This window comes from Mytilus californianus, unplaced genomic scaffold, assembly GCF_021869535.1.
Source record: "Mytilus californianus isolate M0D057914Y unplaced genomic scaffold, xbMytCali1.0.p SCAF_11, whole genome shotgun sequence".
In the NCBI taxonomy this organism is placed as follows: domain Eukaryota; kingdom Metazoa; phylum Mollusca; class Bivalvia; order Mytilida; family Mytilidae; genus Mytilus; species Mytilus californianus.
In genome coordinates this window covers 48,260,968-48,283,144 of record NW_026262593.1, presented here as the reverse complement: position 1 = coordinate 48,283,144, position 22,177 = coordinate 48,260,968, and the positions used below count along the sequence as shown (strand labels likewise).

Sequence of the window (22,177 nt, the reverse complement as noted above, 5' to 3'; positions counted from 1 at the left end):
ATTACATTGTTTTCGGACTACCGTAAATAATGGGCTCATTCTGAATTATATCACCACCACAAGCTTTCCTTCGTTTCAATTGATGAATGACTGCAATAATTTCATCTTCTTCAAAATGTCCACCCGGTAAATTAAGGTTGCAATCATTTTCGCAAAACACTTTGAACCTCGAATATACTAATGTAACCTGATCAAAGTTTAAGGAGTTAAAAGTCAGAACTCTCAGATAAAGAATTAAGTTCAAAATAAAAATCGGCAAACGCTTCACATATAGATTCTGGTGTTTGTTGTATTGTCTCATTATAATTGATCTCATTGCACAAGCTCGTTCGTTTTGGTCTGTATCTTTTAATCTCTTTCCAGAACAGTCTTAAATCACAATCTGCTGAATTGTTCAGATCGTAGTATGTCTCTTTAATGTATTGATCATGAGCTTCGATTTGAACATTTTTAATGTCTCGTTTAGCTTTCTTATAGTCAGCGTAAAGTTTGTGTTGCATTCTTCTCGGTCGTTTGTGCTCAACCAATATTTTACGGATTTCTCGTTCTCTTTTATGAGCCATTTTGACATCTTTATGTCAGGTTTCGTGTGAGGGTTGAAAGAATTCATGGGGATTGTTTCTTCGGCAGACTCCAACAATATATTAATGAAACGATCATAAAATGTTTGCACGTCAATTTGAGGCTCGCAATCTAACATAGAGTCTAGCTTAGTAGAAATAAGAAGATGTGGTATGAGTGCCAATGAGACAACTCTCCATCCAAGTCACAATGTGTACAAAGTAAACAATTATAGGTCAAAGTACGGCCTTCAACATGGAGCCTTGGCTCACACCGAACAACAAGCTATAATGGGCTCCAAAATGATTAGTGTAAAACAATTCAAACCGGCAGAAAAACCAACGGTCTAATCTATACAAAAAACGAGAAACGAGAAACACTTAAGAACCACATCAACAAACGACAACTTCTGAACAACCGGTTCCTGTTCAGATAGTGTTCAGATTATCTTGATATTGTTGTTTATTTTCATTGGTAATTTTATGCCATGATGGTAATTTTGAAAATTGTTTCAACTGAATATGACGTCCCTCTTGTAGTTCTAAAGTTACAATTATAGGTAGATGATCGGATGTGGAGCTGAATCTCCCTTCGTTAGATCTTAGATGACTGACTAATGTATTACTTACAAAAATTGAATCATGCATAGTTAGTCTTAATAAAAAGCAAAAAGAAGACCCCTTTCTTATGTGTTTATATGTATCCGTGAGATGTAACCCAAGAGAGTGTCTGTCTTCAAAAGTGCATCATAGTTAATTAGTTTTCATAGTATTTGTAAACTCATTGTTTTTCTGTATATAGCTAGCATTGAGATCACCCGCTAGAACTACATTGCCATAGTTACAAGAGTAAGTATACAAGTCATCAATACAGTTTAGTTCTTGTCTATATTTGTCATTTGTACCATCAGCAGGTAGGCATGTACCAAATATGAATATTGACCCATTCTTAGCGTTTTTAAGTTCCATCCCTACAACTCTTCTAGAATTTGTATTAATACGTTCATTTACTGTGATCTATAAAGATTTTTTATACATGATTGAAATACCTCCTTTACCATTGGTACCATTATATTCTGTACTCAGCTTATCGGCTAAACAGTTAAAATTTACATCAATACTATCTAAATACTGTAATTTGTTTATTGTAGTGACCTGGGCATAATTATACAAAAACTATATTCAACAATTATATGTTTCTTAACACCCGACCTGATGGACCTACAAGTCCCTTTTTTCAATTTTTTTTATAAGTAATAAAACGTGTCAAAAAATTATAAGGAAATCCGATTAAATTATTTAAGGAAAAACAAAAAATATAAGTCATCTGTTAAAAACAAAGTAGCCTTGATCAAAGTCTGTATCAAAAATATGTCAACCAATTCTTTGAAAAGGTAAGGCCACATGTACATGTATTTGGCAACAAAAGCGGGGCTTGTGTACCTCCTTGGCCCCTGTATACACCCTTGAATAGGTATAATTCATAATTCAAAGAACACATTGTGTAATCATTTTGTGAATTTCAATTTATCATACTGCAGAAAACATAGATATATGCTGACAGGCAGACAGACGTAAACGTGCATTGTATAGTCATGAGCATTCGTGAAAGGCTTGAATATAAACCAAACAAACGCCTTGCTTGAAACCCACAGATAACTACTATACAAGTAATCAATCACTGCAGAAAAAACGCTGCAAAATCTGTTGCCAGTGAAATATTAAAAAACAGATGTCTCCCTAAGCAAAAGAGTTTGGCAAAATATCACTCGTAGAGCAATGGTCATGAAAATTTACCTGAAGCCATATATGTACATGTGAATAATGTTTCATGGAAATTTCCCCAGTGGCTTTCTTGTGGATATATAAATATAATTATCTAGAACACAGCCATTCCATCCAATCGGGCAATGCAGATTATACGACGATAGGTAAGTCTATTGTATGATACTCCTATGATGTAAGAGGTTGGATTTTTGTCCCGCCAAGTCAGGTATAAATTTAACAGGACATATAAAACCAGGAAAGTTATTTTTGATGCGTTTTAATCTGTAACTTTTGTTTTAAACAACATATTGTCAAAATTTAACTGTGTAATAAATTAAACAGGGTATTTTCTTTCAATATTTATAATGTTTTTAAAAATTAGAAAATTATTAAGATAAAACAAAGTCTGCCAGGACAGTTTGATTTTTAAGATAAATGGCGGAAATTGCCGAGAAAAGTTTACTTATAATTGAAATCATTTCTCCAAAACAAATGTCTGGCATAATATTTTTGTACGATAATAAAATTTAGGGTTCATCTTTTTTCGTCTTTTAAAGGTAAAATAATCTGCCAGGACAGTAGCCTTTTACGTCAGAAAATTTGAAGAAATTCGCTCAAATTCAAAATATAATATTGAATATCTTCTTTGAAATGAATGTCTTGCAAGCCATTTTTTTGTTCATGGGAAAGTTAAAAATATAAGCTTTATGAAAATATGAATTTTTATTGACTTTTATTTCGTTTAAACAAAACAAATCTGCCAAGACAGTAGCCTATTACGTTTAATTTCTGTATAAATGGCAGAATTTGGAAGAAAAAGTTTCTTTATTACGATTGTCTGGTATAATATTTTGATATTATGAAGTTACAGACCCAATCTTTCAAAAAATCGAAGACTTGAATTATTTTTTCATTTTCAAAGTAAAAAAAACTAACAGGATAGAAGCTTATTACGTCTTCACTTGTGAAAAAAATTGTTTCAAATCGAAAAACAAAGTTGAATATCGTCTGAAAAAATAATTGTCTTGCATGAAATTGTTATTTCTTTTTAAAGTTTTCAGTTGAAAATTTGGGAAATATCGAATGAAAATCAATATATATATTTAAGTATAAATCAGTATCTTAATAGTTTTCTAATTTTTGAAAACATTACAAATTATATAAGTAAAACACCCTGCTCTTTATTATACAGTTTACATTTTGACAATATGTTGAGTTAAACAAAAGTTAAAGATTAAAACGTATCAAGTATAACCAAGGATTTGTATAGTAAACTAAAGTATACTTTACAAATCCTTGGTATAACCGTCCTGGTTTTGTCTGTCCTGTTAATAGACCTTCGACCTTTGAATGCTTATTGACGTAATAATGAGCCGAAATACCTCTTAAATTTATAAAATATAATGTTTTTTTGGGGGACACATATATATATACCAAATTCATCGATAATCATCGTTATGTAGCCAGTTCGGTGTTATAAATAACCCCAACTATTTGTTCGTGATTTTTCAACAAAATATCCATTAGTATACATTTGCCACAAAATATTTGCTTATACTATAAAACTCTGTATTTATGTGGTGATGGCAAATTCCTGCATGCAGGTTTAGTGGCTTAAACGGTATTGTTATTATGTTTTAATCGTCTCTTTACAGCAATGTGTACCATTGCTGTTAAAAAGGAACCGTATATAAGCAACAGTAGTTCCATGCATTCTTTTTCATTTTAGTTTTTGATAACCGTGAAAATGTTGAGAGAAATTACTGGTATCGTTGGCATAGTAACTATAATGTTAACTTCTACAGAAGGAACGGCAACTAAACCAAAATATCGGAGAGGCTCAGTGGAAGCCAAACTCGACGAACAGAACGAGAACTTAAAAGCACATGATCATGATCAATGCGTGGAAAAAATAATATGCGTTTTAGCAGCTCTTCCGGAATCGGACTTCAATCGCTATTCCAATAATCCTGCAAGTTTTATAGCTTCATTGGCGCCCGGAAGTTCCAAGGGTAAGCAGATCAGTGAAGAACAGAAGAAAAGGGCATTAGAAATGTTGAAGAACTTTCACAGTATTGAAGAACTTGTCCAAGCGGCAGAATATGGACAGACCGTACAAGACAGCCATCAGTGTGGAACGCATTTTTCAGACTGCGTACTGAGTCATGACTACGTTTTGAAAGTAATCGAGAAATTTTCTGACTTAGAGGCGGTGGCAAAAGAATCTGGTGAGCAAATGCTCGAGGATTTCGGACAAATTAACAGTTCAAAAAGAGACACAAGATGTAAAGAGAATGCAAGAACCCAGATGTGTTCGGCTATAACAGGTGGATGTATCGCTTCAACAATAGGATGTGTCATTTGTGCAGCTTTAACGGCAGGAATATGTTTTGCAGGATGCGGTCCAGTGATAGGAGTCCCGTGTGGTGTTGCAATGGGATCATGTAATGTTGCCGGCTTAGTTTGCTAGTAACTTAAGATGAAATGTGTAACTGCAAACAACATTCCTGTTAATTTATTTTAAGTGCACAGACTAGAAAACATAATGCCCCTTTACTACTATAAACCGGTATATAAAATCTACTTTAACACTCTACATGCTCATATGCCTGTCCCAAGTCAGGAACCTTGTCAGTGGTTGTATTTAGTTATATCTTTAAAGTTTTTGTAATTTAAGAAATTTGTTTGTGTTAACAGATCTCCCATGGTCTCTGTTAAGTTCATTTCAACCTTTTCTAAAAGCAGTGCATGTAAGAGCATAATATACTAAACAGACACTTGTCTTTTTTTAAATGTTGACTCCCAAGAAATTTTTTACTTTTTCACTATTGTGTTGTTTTGTAGAAGTCTCATTGGCCTATAAATCTCATTTTTTTATTCCTTGGCCTGCATACCACACTTTTTTATTCCTTGGCACTGCTTTCATCCCTTAGCTTATATATCGCATCTTGTTTTTCTTTGGCTTAAATATCACATATTTTATTCCTTGGCCTATATATCATTTATTCCTTTTGCCTATATACCACATATTTGATTCTTTTGCTTTTATAACACATTATTTATTCCTTGGCCTATATACCACGGCTTTCATTCCTCATCATTAGCACAAATGCCCATCAGGTACATCAAAACAGTCAACATATACATATATAATAAAAGGTCATTGTCAGAAAGTATCAACTTTGTTTTGTATGGCTTAGAAACTGAGAAAAGGGTAAGTTTACCAAGCTCTTCAACGAGTTCATGCCAAATACAATATATTTCCAGATATTGATCTGATACTGTTGTTATACTGCAGATTTAAATGGCCACAATATTAGCCATGTTAAAATGTTAACAAAACAAAATTTAGTTTCACTCCCGAAAAAGAGTCCTTGGTTGTGCCAGGGATTGACATGAAATAAACATTGAGCATCACTTTGTTGGTACATAAGTAAAATAAACTGTTGACACAGAGATATGTCTCACCTGTCCACAAAAAATTCAGAAAAAGACAATCTGATGGACAGCAACATTGCTTATGAATTCAAAGTCGCTAGACCATGATCTTGTGGGCAGGGCCTAGAAATGGTCGACAAACACAGATGTACTGATCATAATGCAACTTTATACAAAATATCATTGATCTGTCACAAGTAGTTGTTATCAAACAGACTTAAGCAAAAAACTTAACATTGAAAATTGCTAATAAATTCAAAGTCACTGGACCATGACCTTGGGGGCAGGGCCTCAAAATAGTCGTCAAACAGATATGTACTAATAGTAATGCAACTTCATACAAAATATCATTGATCTATCACAAGTAGATCCTATCAAACTAACTCAAGCAGAAAACTTAACATTGAAAATTGCTTATTAATTCAAAGTCACTGGACAATGTCGTAGGGACCAGGGCCTCAAAATAGATGTCAAACTGATATGCACTGACAGTAATTCGACTTCATACAAAATATCATTGATCTATCACAAGTAGATCCTATCAAACTAACTAATAAACTTAAGCTTAAGCAGAAAACTTAACATTGAAAATTGCTTATTAATTCAAAGTCACTTAGACTTAGGGGGCAGGGCCTCAAAATAGTCGTCAATCAATAAAGACTGATAGTAATGCAACTTCATATTAAATATCAATGGTCTATCACAAGTAGTTCCTATCAAACTAACTTAAGCAGAAAACTTAACATTGAAAATTGCTAGTTAATTCAAAGTTGCTGGACCATGACCTAGGGAGCAGGGCCTCGAAATAGTTGTCAAAATAGTAATGCTTCTTTATATTAAATATCAATGATCTATCACAAGTAGTTCCTATCAAACTAACTTAAGCAGAAAACTCAACAATTATTGACTCCACTGCCGTCGCCGGAAAAGCAATCCCTATGTCTCGCTTTCCGCAACTTTCATCGCAGGCCAGACAAAAACAACAGAAAGTATACCAGCTGCAGTATGAAGGACAGATATTTTACCTCAAATATAAATGAACACATTAAAAAACCAATATAATTTATTCAACAAATAAAAGCATCTGAATACAGATTAGGATCATCTGCAAGCAAGTTCAGATCACTGTCTAAGAAATGCTTGTAGATAATATAGTGTATAAACATTAAAAAACACATTTGTTCATCTGAATCTGAATTAACCTTTTTCACTGCAAAATAACAATATCTGTATATACTGGGGAAATATACTAACAAATTTGACTTGCATGGATATGAAACAAGCAAATTCAAATCACTGCCTGAGATATGCTTGAAAAATTCATAGTGTATAAAAAAAAAATATTCTCTTGAACATGGTTTTGAACATATTTTCTGCTTCCATGCAGACAAACACACTGCAGATTGGAATAATAAATATTTCATAAACATGGATTTGCATATATACATAAAATTCTATGCTAACAGATGTATTCATATAAACAGAAAAATAAATTGATTTTTGGATGTAAAGCAGATTGCTTCTTTACTACTTGGGATAAAAATAAACTGTACAATTGTTCAAATCTATCCATTATTTAGAACAAACTAAAATTTTCAGATCTATGAAACTGGATCAACAAAGATTTAAATCACCATAAATTTCTAAATGAAAAGCCCCAAAATGTGTTGTTTGTTTCTGGTTACAAAGCTTAAAACAAGTAGGGTCTGACAGTTTTTTTTCCAATATTAATTAGAACTTCGTATATGTGTTAACTTGGAATGAACTCAGGATTAACTTTCATTTCCTGGTATTTTAAATTCCCTGGATTTAATGACTAAAAGTTAAACCCCAATTTTCAACAAAATACTAATTTGTCGATAGACTTGCATGAATGAATTTATAATATCAACGTTTTTTGTTTTTATTTTACCGAGTAAATTAAGTGCAGTAGCACAGTAAAATAGAAAACATATATGTTTTGTGGGTAATAAAATTTTAACTTTACAGTTTTAACCAATTTTACCAAAAAATTAAAAACAGACAACTGTTCTACATTTACAACCCTCAAATTCCCAACTGGCATTGGCAACTCTTCGAATACAGTAATCTAACCGATCCAGCTAATTTTATAAATTTCAGAATTAACAAAATTGCCTTAATTCATTTTTTGACAACTCTCAGTTTGCCTTTTTATAGTTGACAACAGTTTAGTTTGCCAAATTCATAAAAAAAAAAACCTGGACCAAAATCCAGTTCTCAGAAGAGATGGGAAGGTAAAAGCTGCTTACTTTATAAATGAAGTTAATAAAAAAGAAATTTGTGACACTAACTTAATAGAATGAAATTCTCAGATTAAATATACTTGACAGAGATTAATTTATTTCTTTGAAGGGACACAACATGAACTTGATGTATCTAAAGAAATTTATGCTTTTGTATTTAATCTATAATCCAATAGAGTTATCTCCCTTTGAGCACTAAATATCTTACTATAATGTCAGGAAATATTGAAAATGTACTTTTTATTAAAACCAATTAGATAACATTCTTGTATCATAATAAATGTTCAAATTCATCAAAAACTGTTTATGACTCTTTAATTCTTACTATTAGTACATATTTTATGATAATTGATAAATTCACTATATTGATCTAACCATTGTTCTATGTAAAATTCTATCCTATTTTAAGAAAGATCATGGCATTTCTAAATCTTGAAAATTCACTCATATCAACTTAAGTAATTTACAATCATACATATGTTATCACACAATGACAGAAAATTAATAAAATATAGACTAGTATATACACAGGCACATAACAAGTACAAATCACTGTTTGTCACCTGTTAAAATATGTCAAAAAATAATAAATAAAACTTGATTGGCAAAAATATAAAACAATAACAGTTTATATATTGATATACACAGATCTAACTAATTAACTGAGATTATAGCCCATTTTTGTTAAACGAAAGGCTGCTATTGACAATTGTTACTCATGACAATTACATTTGGCACACAAATTTAAAAAAAGACTATTTGAACAATACTTTTTCGTCAGTCTGGAAAATTAAGTGTAGATATCATACCATTGACCACTTTTACTATACTTTGATATTGGGCTATCAAAATAAAAGCCTGACTAATTTGATACAATACTTTACGAAAATAATCAGTAACCTGAGAAATGATTTGCAAGTGGCTTAAATGATAACAGTTCTAGCTACTACAATTTTGGAAAGCTGTCAATAACGGCAGCTTAGAGTACAAGCTTGCTAAATTACATCAGACATAAAGTTTTCTTCTGATCTAAAACAAATTTAAACTATAAATATGTGGAACTTACTGTAATCAAATACTGTGAGTGAACTTGCAAAAGGATACCACACACTGAAATTCATATTTTAAAAAGGATAGAATTCCTTTATGCACATCCTTTGGGAGTGTTCTACAACTGTGTAAAGTTTCATCTATATCCATTAAGCCTTTAAGGCGGGGTTTTGCTTACGAGGCACATGGACAAACAGAGTAATTCTGTTTGCATTGGTATAACTATATTATCTGGTGCATATTCCAGGAATTGGTAAGCAACCTTCTAAAAAACATTATATACTATATTAGAACACAATGTGCTGATTCTGAAAAAGTACAGAACTTGTCTAGTCACTTCATCAGAAATTTTAAGTCTAAAAGCAACATTTCCACTAGCTAAAAAAATTAATAAAGCAATAACAAAATACACAAACAATATCTGACATACCTAAATAAAAACAGACCTAAAGAATTCATAGAACATTTACATGATATTTAAATGGTTGAAATAGTTTTCATGATTATTAAATTTAAAATCACAGATTTTGACAAAATTATTTTGACCTGGAATGATATCATAATGTTTGCATGATGTTGACAAGTGTGACTTGAACTTATCAAGTATACAATATATGAACTTGCACAACACAACGAAGTTTAACTTTCAACCATTGTTTTGATCACAAAGATCACACACAGGTACAATTTTGAAAAAAAAACACAATTATCAGACCTTTCTCATAAAATATGAGCTGCTCGACAGTGTAAAATTTTTTTCAAGCTTCTCCTCTGCGAAAAGTTTTCATATTAAGACTCACAGCCAATATTTTCAATATTGATAAATGCATAAAAGCAGGTATTCAGTACATAACATTACAATAATTGAACATGTGAATATGAGACATGATCTGTAAAGTGCAACAAGAGTTTAAGAAAACTGGTTTTCTATCAAGTGATAAAACTCAGTCTTGTGTGTTCAGCTTTCTCCAACTCCAGCTGCTTCAGGGCATATGATACAGTTACAGGGGAGGTTATGTAGGATGTTGCTAACTTAAATGTTATTTTTCTCAATGTCAAATGTTGACATATTGGAAAATGATGCATTTTTCAACTGATTTTTTAATCATTAACTTGAAAAGGAGTTCATGGACCTTTTTTTTTAAAAAAAGGCATCTGGCTTGATTTTGAATGAAGATTATTTGTATTAATTCATGTTAATTTTTATAAAAAAATCAGAGATCAATTTTTTTTAAATTAGATAAATACACATATAAAAAATGCTGTTTTTTTCTTAAACATAAAAATTCATAAACAAAATGAACAATTTCCAAAGAATTGTTGCTAAAAAAATTATGTTAAGAAGATATTCAAAATGTTTTTACAAAAATCAGCTTGTTGTTATCTTTTGAAACAAAAAAAGTTAGGTATGCCGGTGCAGAGGATAGAAATGTCCAAGAAACCGAAATTTTGAGCAAATGTCTAAAATTTTGACCACATTTATCTCTAAAAGTAGCACATGAAGATATATTTTTTATTACATATTTGAATTGACTAGGTGAATAATAGCTTGTATGCAAATTTTCGTAAAAAAATCACCGTGGGATCAAAACTGTATCGTATGCCCTTAAATCTATTATGAGGCATGGGTTACCTGTGAAAGAGGACAAGTCCATATAAATAGTGCATTGCTGTTATTCTTTTTGGTAATTACAAAAATCAAAAGGGTCATTTTTTTGTTTAAAATCTTTGTTTTTGAAAAGTGATTTCAAAATTCAAAATGTCTGAAACTGTTACAATTACATTTGATATTGGAAGTGCTCTGTTGGTATAGCAACAAGATGGCTGCTCCCATACAAAAAATAAACAGAAAGAATTATAACCTGAATAATTCAGTCCCTACCCATAATCTATCTCTCCTACTTGCGAGGGCCTGATTTCCTAACAAGCTAAAAACTCTTCAAGAATCCTGGATTTTGGTTGGTGTCCAGTAGGAGAGGTGACCAATCAGCAGTCATTTCAATTTTATCGAGATAGGTAAATCCCGAGCTAATTACAAATGATTGTCAAATTTTCATTGTCTATGCATTCAGGAGTTAATGAAGTAATCATAGATCAGTGGAATATTAAGACTGAATTATTCAGGTAAAAGGATTACTGCACATGTGTAAAAGAGAAAATAGATGGTTAGCTGTTTTGGATTTACTAGTATATGATTTTTCCAAAACTGATTATTTGACTGTGATGTATTAGGACTGCATCCACTATCGAACAAATAGTTAAGCTGGATTTTTTTTTGGTCTGAAAATACTGACAGTGTGGGATCAATTATATTAAATGGTTCCCAAAAATGTAGTTTGAGAAAATTTGCATATTTTGTTGATTATTCAAATTCATTGTTTTACTGTACCCATGAAATCTGCAAAAATTATCATACAATGTATATAAATGAATTCACAATTGTAAGTTTAAAAAATAAACCAATATTAAATACAAATGCAAGCACCAGGAAGTACAATCTAAAATTATTGACTTCCAAAAATAAATATTATACAAACATAAACAATACATGGTAAAATTTTGCAACATAATCATGATAATCATTTAATTATAAACAATCAAAATTAAAACATAAAACAAGTACAGATTGATGTCTGTGACTTGCTGAGCTTAAAAAATCAGCACCTGGTTAACATTGATTTTGTTCGTTGCTTAAATTTTCTAACAAAGCTTAAAGTTTTGCTAAACAAAATACAAATGTTATACACTATTAAAGATCATATAGTTTTCTACAATGTATAAACCATCTGCCACTTGTAATCATGTGACAAATCTCAAACACTTTGTAACATTTTGTGACGATTCTTTCATACTCTTTGTAACATTTTGCGAAGTTGAAATCATTGATTTATCTTCCCTTAATTTATAAACTAGAAGGGACATCCACTAACCCTAATAATTCAGTCCCTCCCCGTGATCGACTCTCCAACTCGCGAGGGCCTGAATTCTTTATACAATAAAAACACGTCACGAAACCAGGATTTTGATTGGTGCTCCCTGTGAGAGAGAGCCAATCAGCTAATAGCTCAATGTTATCGAGATAGGTAAATCCCGAGCTTATTCCGAAAGATTATTTGACGATTTTTTTATTGACAAGGCCTTCAGACGTTAATGTAGCCATCGTAGAGCAGTGGAATATAACGATTGAATTATTGGGGTTAGGACATCCACTTGTAAACCATTACCTATTAACTGAAAGAATTTGGGGTTTCTTTTCTCTGATTTTAAATTTTAAATCCCGCAAATTTAAAGCAACTTAAAAGAAGAATGTGATTAAGGACACGAATGCCCCTGCTCAAGCTTTGCATTTTTTCAATTTTAAAAGGGAATAATTCTATATGGCAAAGGACTCACAGACAAAATTTGAACTCTGTCTGGGTGTTGTGGTTCTTAGCATTGTGGATGAGTTTCCTAAAATTTGGATGAGGCAAACTAAGTTAATGTTGGGGAAACAAAAAACTTGAAATTTTCCAAGTTATAAAGGGGCATTTCACTAGAATGGTAAGTGACTTACAGCCCAAATTTAAACTCTGTCTGATAGTTTTGGTTCTAAGCATTGTGTATGAGATTCATAAAATTTGGATTAAAAAAAACTCAAGTCAGAGTGCGGAAACAAAAATGGGACAGACAGATGGACGGACGGTCAAGGGTAACCCTTAATGCCCCTGTTGCCTATGGCTGGGGCATAAAAAAAAAAACATGTGTTACAGGTGTGTAATGTTAAATCTTTCATTTACCCTAGACATTTATAAAAATTATACACTGCAACCTGTGAAAATGAGGCCCATCTAGACTATAAATTTGATTTAGTAAATATAGAATGGCTGCTAATTGCCTTGATTTTTGTTTAAATGTATGTGGCTGCTAATTGCCTTGATTTTTGTTTAAATGTATGAAGAAACAAAAATTCCATATAAAACTATAACACTAGTTTTCTTAAAATGTTGAAGGCTTACCTAAAAGAAAATGAGACTTCAATGTAGGCAAAGTTTTTTCAAAATCTTACTCAGTGTTGTTCCATAACAACATGAATGAGACCTAGGGAAGGCACTTTAGAATTCCAACTAAGAGTGGGTGTCATGTGACAGTGAAAATGTAAGGGACTTTCTTAAACTGCTTCTATAGGTTGTTACCCCATTTTGAAAGTGCCTTCCCTGGGTATCATGCATGTCCAAATGGAACTGCCTTCAGCTTAAAATTGACTTTGTCAACTTTTTGGTCTGAATGAATACTGGATTGGAACTTAAAATAAAACTATGTTACTAAGTACACAAACCCTTGCAAAATTAACAATAGCTCTGATATGCACTATGTAGATCTTGTTTGGTGGATGTTTTAAAATGCAATAATTCCGCAAAATTCTTCAAACGACAAAGACCACTCTCATTATTAATGTCACATAAGGGGACAAATGTTGAAACATTAGCACCATTGAACAAAATGCGAACATAATATGGCTGAAATACCTGACCAGATTTCTTGTATAATTCAAAAACAATTCTTGATCCAGGCCTTGGCCATGTTATCTTGGGATGTTTCAGTACATTCAACATGTAAAACATAAAACTTTCATCAACAAAATGTAAAAACAATTTCTCAAATACATAATCTGCATGACGGAAAGTTTGGATTAGATTGTTCATAAATGGATATAAATAAACATTAACAAAATTAACAAAACCAACATCATTGGATAATTTTTCATACAATGTATTTTCATTCTTAAGCAATTCTTTTACACTACCAATACCTTCTAATCTATTCTGAACAAAGCAGGAAAAATTTGGATGAAGACAAGAATTTGACAATATTTGACGTAAAACTGTCATGGGTAAATTTGATTTTTCTCCCTTCTTCAGACCATGTAAGAGTTGCTCTCGGAAATTATTTTCTGTTCTGTATAAACCTGGACAATTGCAATCTACATGAGACATTCCATGTTTTTCTGAACACAAATTTCTTGAGACTGCTGAGGTATTGAATTTTCTCAAATGACCTTCAGATAGCAAGCCAAAAAGAAAAGCCAGGGATGATTTAGCTGTTATACTTTCCTCATTTCTGCATAGCTTTATATGTTTGGGTTGAATCAAACTACTCTCTAGTTTCAGATCTTTCAGGTAGACATCTTTCACAAATTCTCCCAGACTAACCAATCTTTGGATACCTATGGGAGATAACTCATTATGACAGGCCAAGTCATTGGCAACATTAGACTCAAATTCTCTTAGGAATCTTTCATCATTATTTATCTTTTCCTGAAAAAACTTTAATTTGGGATTCAATCTACGAAATGCTCCAAATCTGCAGTCAGCCTGTTCACAATAGAGATAGGTGGACCTGGTTGCATTTAGAGTTATCTTTCCTGATATATTTGGAGTAACCTCCCCTGGAATGATCAGTACGTGAGTTTGTTGTAGTTTAAATCCTTGTGGTACAAATCCTGAAAATAAGAAATAAATTTGTGTTATTTGAACCAAATAAAACAATATTTGGCTTCTAAGGCCCTGACTCTTCTATTGAAAAACTTAATCATGGTCTCTTTAAATTTCCAAAATGAACTCCTGTTGATTCACATCTCATTTCTTAACATTTTTTTTTTATCAACAATAAATTAGATTGGTTGATCACTGCCACTTTTCTTATAAAAACAAACAAGTAATTAACTAAATTTGGAAATTGATCTTGTTAGTTTCTGACCCAGTTTTTAAGGTGTAATTTCTGGTAAATATGAAAAAGAAAGCAATTTTGCCTCATTTGATAAAACAGTTCAGTTGCATTGAGAACATGCAATAGCTGAATATTCACTTGTTGTCTGAGGTTTCTGTTTTGAAACATCTGTCTTCAAGGTAATAATAACAATCAATAATTGTGTATACAAGCACACAATAGTTTCTGAATAAGCAGTATTTACAAACATGACAAAGGTCAACTTTCCCAAAGGGTATACCTTAGAGGCTCCCAATAATCTTAATGTGTAACCAATCAGGGGGCACTGTGTATAAAGCCTTAGTGCTGTCCAATAAAAATTACAAAAATTGTTCTGTTCCTTTCTATTTGTTAAATAATTGCTTCTTGAAGGTTAAAAGATACATTTAAACTAGACAGGAACTTTTGGTAAGCTACCTGTTGAGCATTTGGAAAGTCAGTACGGAACAAGAAAAGTAGCAAGTCAACCATCTTCTTGAAGACCTTTTTAATAGAAGGGACTAATGATATGCCTCTGTATGAGTTTTTCTCTTATTCTTTGACATTTACATACCATTCTGCACTCATTGTATAAAAAAAATTTAATCAACGTGTGGTTGCCGGTGATCTCAGAAGATGATTGGATGAATTTAAGGGTCATAACCTTTATCAGCTCAAAATATGCTAACAGGTGTTAATGAAATTGACAACTTTGTAAAATGTGGAAGGCACTCGAAGGGGGTTTTGGTTTAACAAAAAATGAAAATGTATTTTTTATATCATTAGAGAAACAGATTCTTACATAGTTACTCGTGAATTATCGGATTTATCCAATCTCGATAGTTAAATTATAAATTTTAAAGTCCTCGCCAAGGCTCAGACTTTAAAATTGATAATTTAACTATCTCGATTGGATAAATCTGATAATCCACTGGTATCAATGTAAGAATCTATATTTCTCTAATTCTTCGTCAATTTATCCCTTTCTGCACCCATTGTATAAAAAAAATTTAATCAACGTGTGGTTCGTTTGATCTCAGTTCTTCATTGGTTAAAATCCGATTATGACGTCGAATTTTCTTGCTTTCCTCTGAATTTCCTATTGTGACGGCATGAAAAAAGGCGACCATGCCTGATGACGTCACATAGAAAGAACACATCTTTTTGCAGATCATTCAAAGAGAAGGAATAAGTTTGCCTGCATATTGTTTGAAAATCATTAGAGAAACAGATTCCACCACCAAATCTCGTGTAATACGATATTTATCCACTCTCGACAGTAAAATTTTAAATATTTAAAACGCTCAGCAAGCCTCGCGTTTTAAATTTGAAAATTTAGCTGTCTCGAGTGGATAAATATCGTATCACACTCGATGCAGTGGTAGAATCTATATGTATCTGTTTTACGTTTGTTACCACCTTTATACAGTAGAATTATCATACTCTTTCTCAAGTTGTTGGGAATTTACCCACCTTTTGATACACAAGTTGAAAAGGTGATGTAAATGTTTTATAAGTAATTTATCAAAAAGTAAAACAATTAGGTTCCTCATAGATCAATTAGAAGCTTAAGATTCATTTGTTATCTGAGGTTTCTTTAGTTAAAATTCTGTTTTCAAGGTAAAAGTAACAATCAATAATTCTGTTCATTCACCCATAAAATACTTTCTGAATAAGCAGTATTTACAAAGGTGTCATCTTTCGTAATAGTTATACACCGAGGGATAGGTGTGTCTGGATAAGAAATCCCGTCGGCCAGAGGCCGGAGGGGTTTCTTATCCAGACACGACGTATCCCGAGGTGTATAACTAATTTACACCCCATTCTAAACCCTATATTTGTTAACATTGATTATTAAATGAAAAAAAAATGATAAAAGACAATATCAAACCATGATTTATAAGAATTTTTTTTATTACATGAAACCCCACTAGTAACCTTTCTTTGACAAGTGAGTATATTTTACAAATGTCAAAGTTGTCTTACATATTCCCGTTAAATCCATGTGCTAATATGGATCAGCAGGTCAAGGTTGACTGTTTCGTGTATTTTTCTTACAAATAAAAAATACATCATGCTCCTTGTATTCAGTTGTCAATATGGACGGGTATAAGACGGACGACATTTTGTGGCAAGCGTTGGATTTGATAGAAGAGACTAAAGATGAAGACAACATTATAACCCAAAGTACTTACCTGTATCAGTTTAATAAAGGTAATCATAACTTTATTTTATATCTTTAATACTGTTTTATAGAAAAAAAGCCCCTCTCCACTCTTCTCGGGAGTTAGAATCCCCGTTTTTCAATGCTTTAGAAATTAGAATAGAGACATATGACTGGGATAAAAAAAATATACCTTGAAGCAAAGGAGTATTTAAAGGATAATTTTGTATTCAAAATAGATGCTTAATTTTTTTTTCGCTATTGGAATTTCCTAAAATGTGTTTTTTTAATATCTTGAAACAATTTGTAGTGAGCACTATTAGTAATTTCTTATGCTCATGCTATTTAAAAAAATAATCAATTTCTATTGTTACGAATAACAATGGACTTTGTTTGTGGGATGTAGAAAACCCTGCTCGTCACACCCTGTGGTCAAAATCCATTGTTATTCGTAACAATAGATCTATTCAATTTACACTTGTTTCAGAAATAGAAACAATGAAGTATAACAATAGAACTGGGGTGTAACCATAAAGAATCCCTGGGAGGCTCCCAAAAAATTCTAAAAATCTCTTTCTGAAGGCCTAACCTTCTGAACAGAAGGTAAAATCTCCCTATGACTTTTGGAGGGAAAAAATCAACTTCTTTTCTCATCTTTCACCATCTTTTCATACGAGGAAGTTATTAGTCTGATAATAGTAGGCAACTTATTGTTAATACAATGTTTGTTGACACAATACAAAATGTTTAAGTTACCTGAGTCAGCTGTTTTAAGATTGGATTTATTTAAATGTTGATTGTAAAATTTGTACACTTAAAACATTTTTCAAATAATAATGCATTACATTTATAATTAGGGTTGGATGGTCTGAAGTCTTTGGAAGAAAGTTACTTGCATCCCCACTCAAACCAAGGCACCCTATTTTCACTTTTTTTTACATACATGTACATGTAGCCCTTAAAGAGTATGAAAGAGTATGAAAATAACGTAATATAGGTTCTATAGTGAATCTCCCTCATAGAAAGTTGTGCCTAGATCGAAAGATCTCCCATTTGGAGATTTTAAAAGTTGCCATTGTGTAATTCCCAATATTTATAAAGAATGTTGTCTATGTCCTCTTCCATCTATCCTATTTCCTAATGACATTTCACTCCTTTTTCTGCTTAAAGTTTTAAAACTAATGTAAACAATAAATGTTACCTCATCATTTAAAAAACAAACCATGACTAAGCATTTTAGTGTAACCATGTAATGAGTTATTTTCAAACATTTATCGAGGTTCTAAAATGGAAAGTTGTACACACAGGTCAGATAAACAATCTGTCATTTCAAATGTGTTTAGTCTGCATTAAGCAAACAAAAATTTATAATACTAACTTTCATGCCCATAACACACGTTTCTAGAATAACTTTCAATAGGTTTGCTCATATTCAGAAGTGTGAAATCTTTATATATCTTTAAAGTCAGCTGCACAACTTAAATAACACCATCTGTGTCAAATTTTACTCAAAATGTTTATACATGTATAAATACATTTTTTTCTGAGGAATATTAAATGACATAAAACGGAAAATATGCTTTAAACTACTCAAAACAGTTTACAAAGGTGCTTGAGTGGATGGGTTACTTAAACATTCACATGATTCAGTCCAGTTGACAATTATCATTCACAGGTCCAAATAAAAAGTCACATGACAATAAATAATTAAAGAATCTTTGTGAGCAAGCTGACATGTATACCCCACTCCCCCACATTGTCACTTGGCAAACAAAATCTCATCAGATGTCTAAGTTCAAAGACTCATAACTCCTAAAAAAGTCAACTGATAACAATTTCCTGTTGATATGCACATCTACATAATATGTCCTTATCTTCTACAAAGTTTCATGAAATTCTGTTGTGTGGTTTCAGAGAGGTTGAGATGACCAACTGATGCAGTAATATATTTAGGCCAAAATTCTAAGTTCAAAGGGCATAACGCCTAGAAAAAAAATGAATAATTTCCTGTCGGTATGCACATCTACATAGAGTGACCTTATTATTTACAAAGTTTCTTGAAATTCTATTGTGTGGGGTTCAGAGGAGTTGAGATGACAAGAACAGGACTGACGGACTGACAGACAGACAGACGGACTGGTTAAAAACATTATACACTACGCAACGAAGTTGCGTGGAATATAACAAGATTGCATCTGTTGGTTGTACTAAGAATAAACCTACTAGTCATTCAAATTATGGGAAAACAGGGTGTTTGTGTGTAGCAGGTCTGCTCACACATTACAACTCATCATTGACAAGTTGCTGACTAAAGATGATGTCAATCTGTTCAGTAGTACTTGAAAAGTGTGACGGAAATATGTTACCCAAAAAACCCAATTTTAGCCTAAAGCAAAAACTAAAATTTTTCATGCTTCCTCTCAGTCTCTCACCTTGCATATCTACCCTGTTAATGAGCATCAGATGTAGAACTACCACTTTTTTGTATCTAACAGGATTTAAGTTTTGGATATACTTCTTTATTAGCTGCCTTTCTCAACCATTCATAGTCAGGCCCGTAGCCAGGATGTGTCTGATGGGGTAATTTGGGGTCATGATGCTCTGACATTGATAATCAAACTGCAATTTGAATCTGGAGAAATAGTCCTTTATATCTTTTTTCAGGGGGTGAGGTCACCACAACCCCTCTGGCTACTGGTGGGATGGTAGCAGAATTATTTCATAACTTTCAATAAATTTCTGTCATATAGGCATCCCACTTAAAAATATTCCAATAAAAACATACATTTGTAACTTAGTTACCTAACAAACTGATTTTAAAAGGTAATGTAGGTCAAAAGGACAAAAGGAAGAATCAATTTTTAGTATATTATATCCTACATGTAGCACTGTAAAATGATCCATTTTTCATGGCCATTCAATTTCATGATTTCAAAGACACAATCTGTTTATCATGTTTTATTTTCTCCTTTTTTTCATGTCCCTAACTCTTATCTTCCTTTAAATCCAAGTTTACAAGACAGAATATTTTTCACCATTTCCTGCTCATGGTAAAAGCAGCAAAATTAATCCCCTCAACTCAAGATTTGTATCCATTACAGTATGCAAACCTTCTAGTCCTAGTATTGGTTCATCTGGCGAGTGACACAAGTCGTACTGGAGGTCATCTAAAAATGACCTATTCACTTTGGTCAACTGGCCCTCCTCAAACTCTTGTTCTAATGATCTTATTGTATGCTGGCCACTAGAGTGAAACACCTGCAATTCCTCTGAGTGTCCAATCCAAATAATGACGACTACAAAAAGAAAAATAATATTAAAAAAAAATGTAGACTAAAACATTTCATTAAAAGTACTTGTAAGGTTCCTTATACATTTCTGCAAGCAGATATAACATCCCAACCTAATGACAAAAGGTTTGTGATCATATGGTTGTCAAGACATTTTTGGAACTTAATCTAAGTAAAAAACTCTTTCTCCTACTTTTTTATTAACTTATTTTAAATTGTATATATGCAAAATGTATATTTTTTTTTTAAAGGTGGTCTAGTATATAAACCTTTCAATTAATGATTATAGAACATTTTTTTATTTTTTTTTATTAATATTATATCATTCTTATTCAGGATTGGCAAAGTATTACCCAAGCAGGAAAATTGGAGTGGAAAAACCCAGGTTTTCCTTAGTGGCAATACTCCCTGAAATGGGTAATACTGGTAATATAAAAAAAGGCAGGATGAGCAACTTGGCAAAAAAAAAGGCAGGATGACAACATATGTAAAAAAAAGTCGGGATAAACTAATAAAAACAAAAGGCAGGACTGAATAGAGTGAAAAATAAAAAGGCAGGACAGAGTTTACAACTAGAAAAAGGCAGGACAACATTTTTTATCCCCCCCCCCCCCCCCCATAAAAATCAAATGGTAGCTTCCTTATACACATAACAGACAATAATTGCTCGAGAAATATATATGTTTATTATAATTTTAATAATACTTACAACAACAAAATAAAATTGCTGAAGCCCCAAAGAATAATGCAAATAATATAAAATTTCCTTTGTTTTTCTTCAAAAGCGGATATTGATTATCTCTAGCAAATAAAACAAGTTCCTTTGCTTGGTAATTTCTTTTCACTTGGATTTGGACCTCCATCTGCATCGATCTTTGCATCCCACCTATTGCTCGCATTTTCATATCGCCGGAGATCGCTTTTTGTGAAAATTGTTATCTTTTCACCTGTCATTTTGTTAAATTACATGGTGTTTCACTCTACGTGACAGAAGAAGAGAAGAACATGTCGTTTGTTTTGCCTGTACAACTTTTTAACCTTCGAACCACACGTGGGAAGTTTTAATTGGTGGAAACAAATCCGGAATGTAACAGATTTTATTTCCGGATGATCAATAGAGCGCACATTTCAAATAATTTCAACTGAAGCTATCCATCGAATTAGAGAAATATTATATTTGTCTTTTTGAATCAATACATTTTAAACATAATTGGTTAATACGTTGTTATCCCATTTACGAGGGACTTTCTGTATTCTTTAATTTTTAAATGTTTTTTTAAAGCCTATGAAACGAGTTTCTTGAGATTATAATGTAAAGGAAATTATTGAACCAATGCATATATATATGTATATATATATAATACTAAACTAAGTTTTCTATGCATGATTTCGTTTACATTTATTACGAATCCATAACATATTATCGACAAAAAATATTTCATTCAGCCGTGAAAACTTTCACGGCCTGCTAATAAATTTTCTTGTTTTATTACCGAAGTTTATCTAGCGTGACCTCAATAAACAAAGACCATGGAGCACGTGAAAAATAAGTGAGACGAAACCGAGACATGCAATAGAACAATGTTTACATTACGTTATGGCATGGTATTGGTTGCAAAAATTTGATATTTTTCATTTAAATGCAATATTTCTTATTTAATTGGTATATTTCTTATTTTAAATGCAATAATTTTTATTTGAATGGTATATTTTTTCATTTAAATGCAATATTTTTTATTCAGATGGTATAATTTTTCATTCAAATGGTATAATTTTTCATTCAAATGGTATAATTTTTCATTCAAATGGTATAGTTTTCGTTCAAATGCAATATTTTTTATTCAATTGGTATAAAATGTCATTTGAATGCAATATTTTTTATTCAATTGGTAAAAGTAGTTTTTTTTATTTATATGCAAT

The 22,177-nt window shown here is 31.9% G+C and overlaps 1 protein-coding gene across 1 annotated transcript; it reads right to left on the bottom strand.

Annotated features, from left to right (window-relative positions):
• Positions 1-6,810: 6,810 nt before the first annotated feature.
• Positions 6,811-21,289, bottom strand: LOC127720225 (2-phosphoxylose phosphatase 1-like). The gene is made up of 3 exons (XM_052226708.1): positions 20,967-21,289; positions 20,078-20,263; positions 6,811-14,558 (listed from the first exon to the last, which is right to left on the bottom strand). The coding sequence occupies exons 1-3, from the start codon at positions 21,160-21,162 to the stop codon at positions 13,405-13,407; spliced, it is 1,536 nt and encodes a 511-aa protein (XP_052082668.1). The 5' UTR covers positions 21,163-21,289; the 3' UTR covers positions 6,811-13,404.
• Positions 21,290-22,177: the final 888 nt, after the last annotated feature.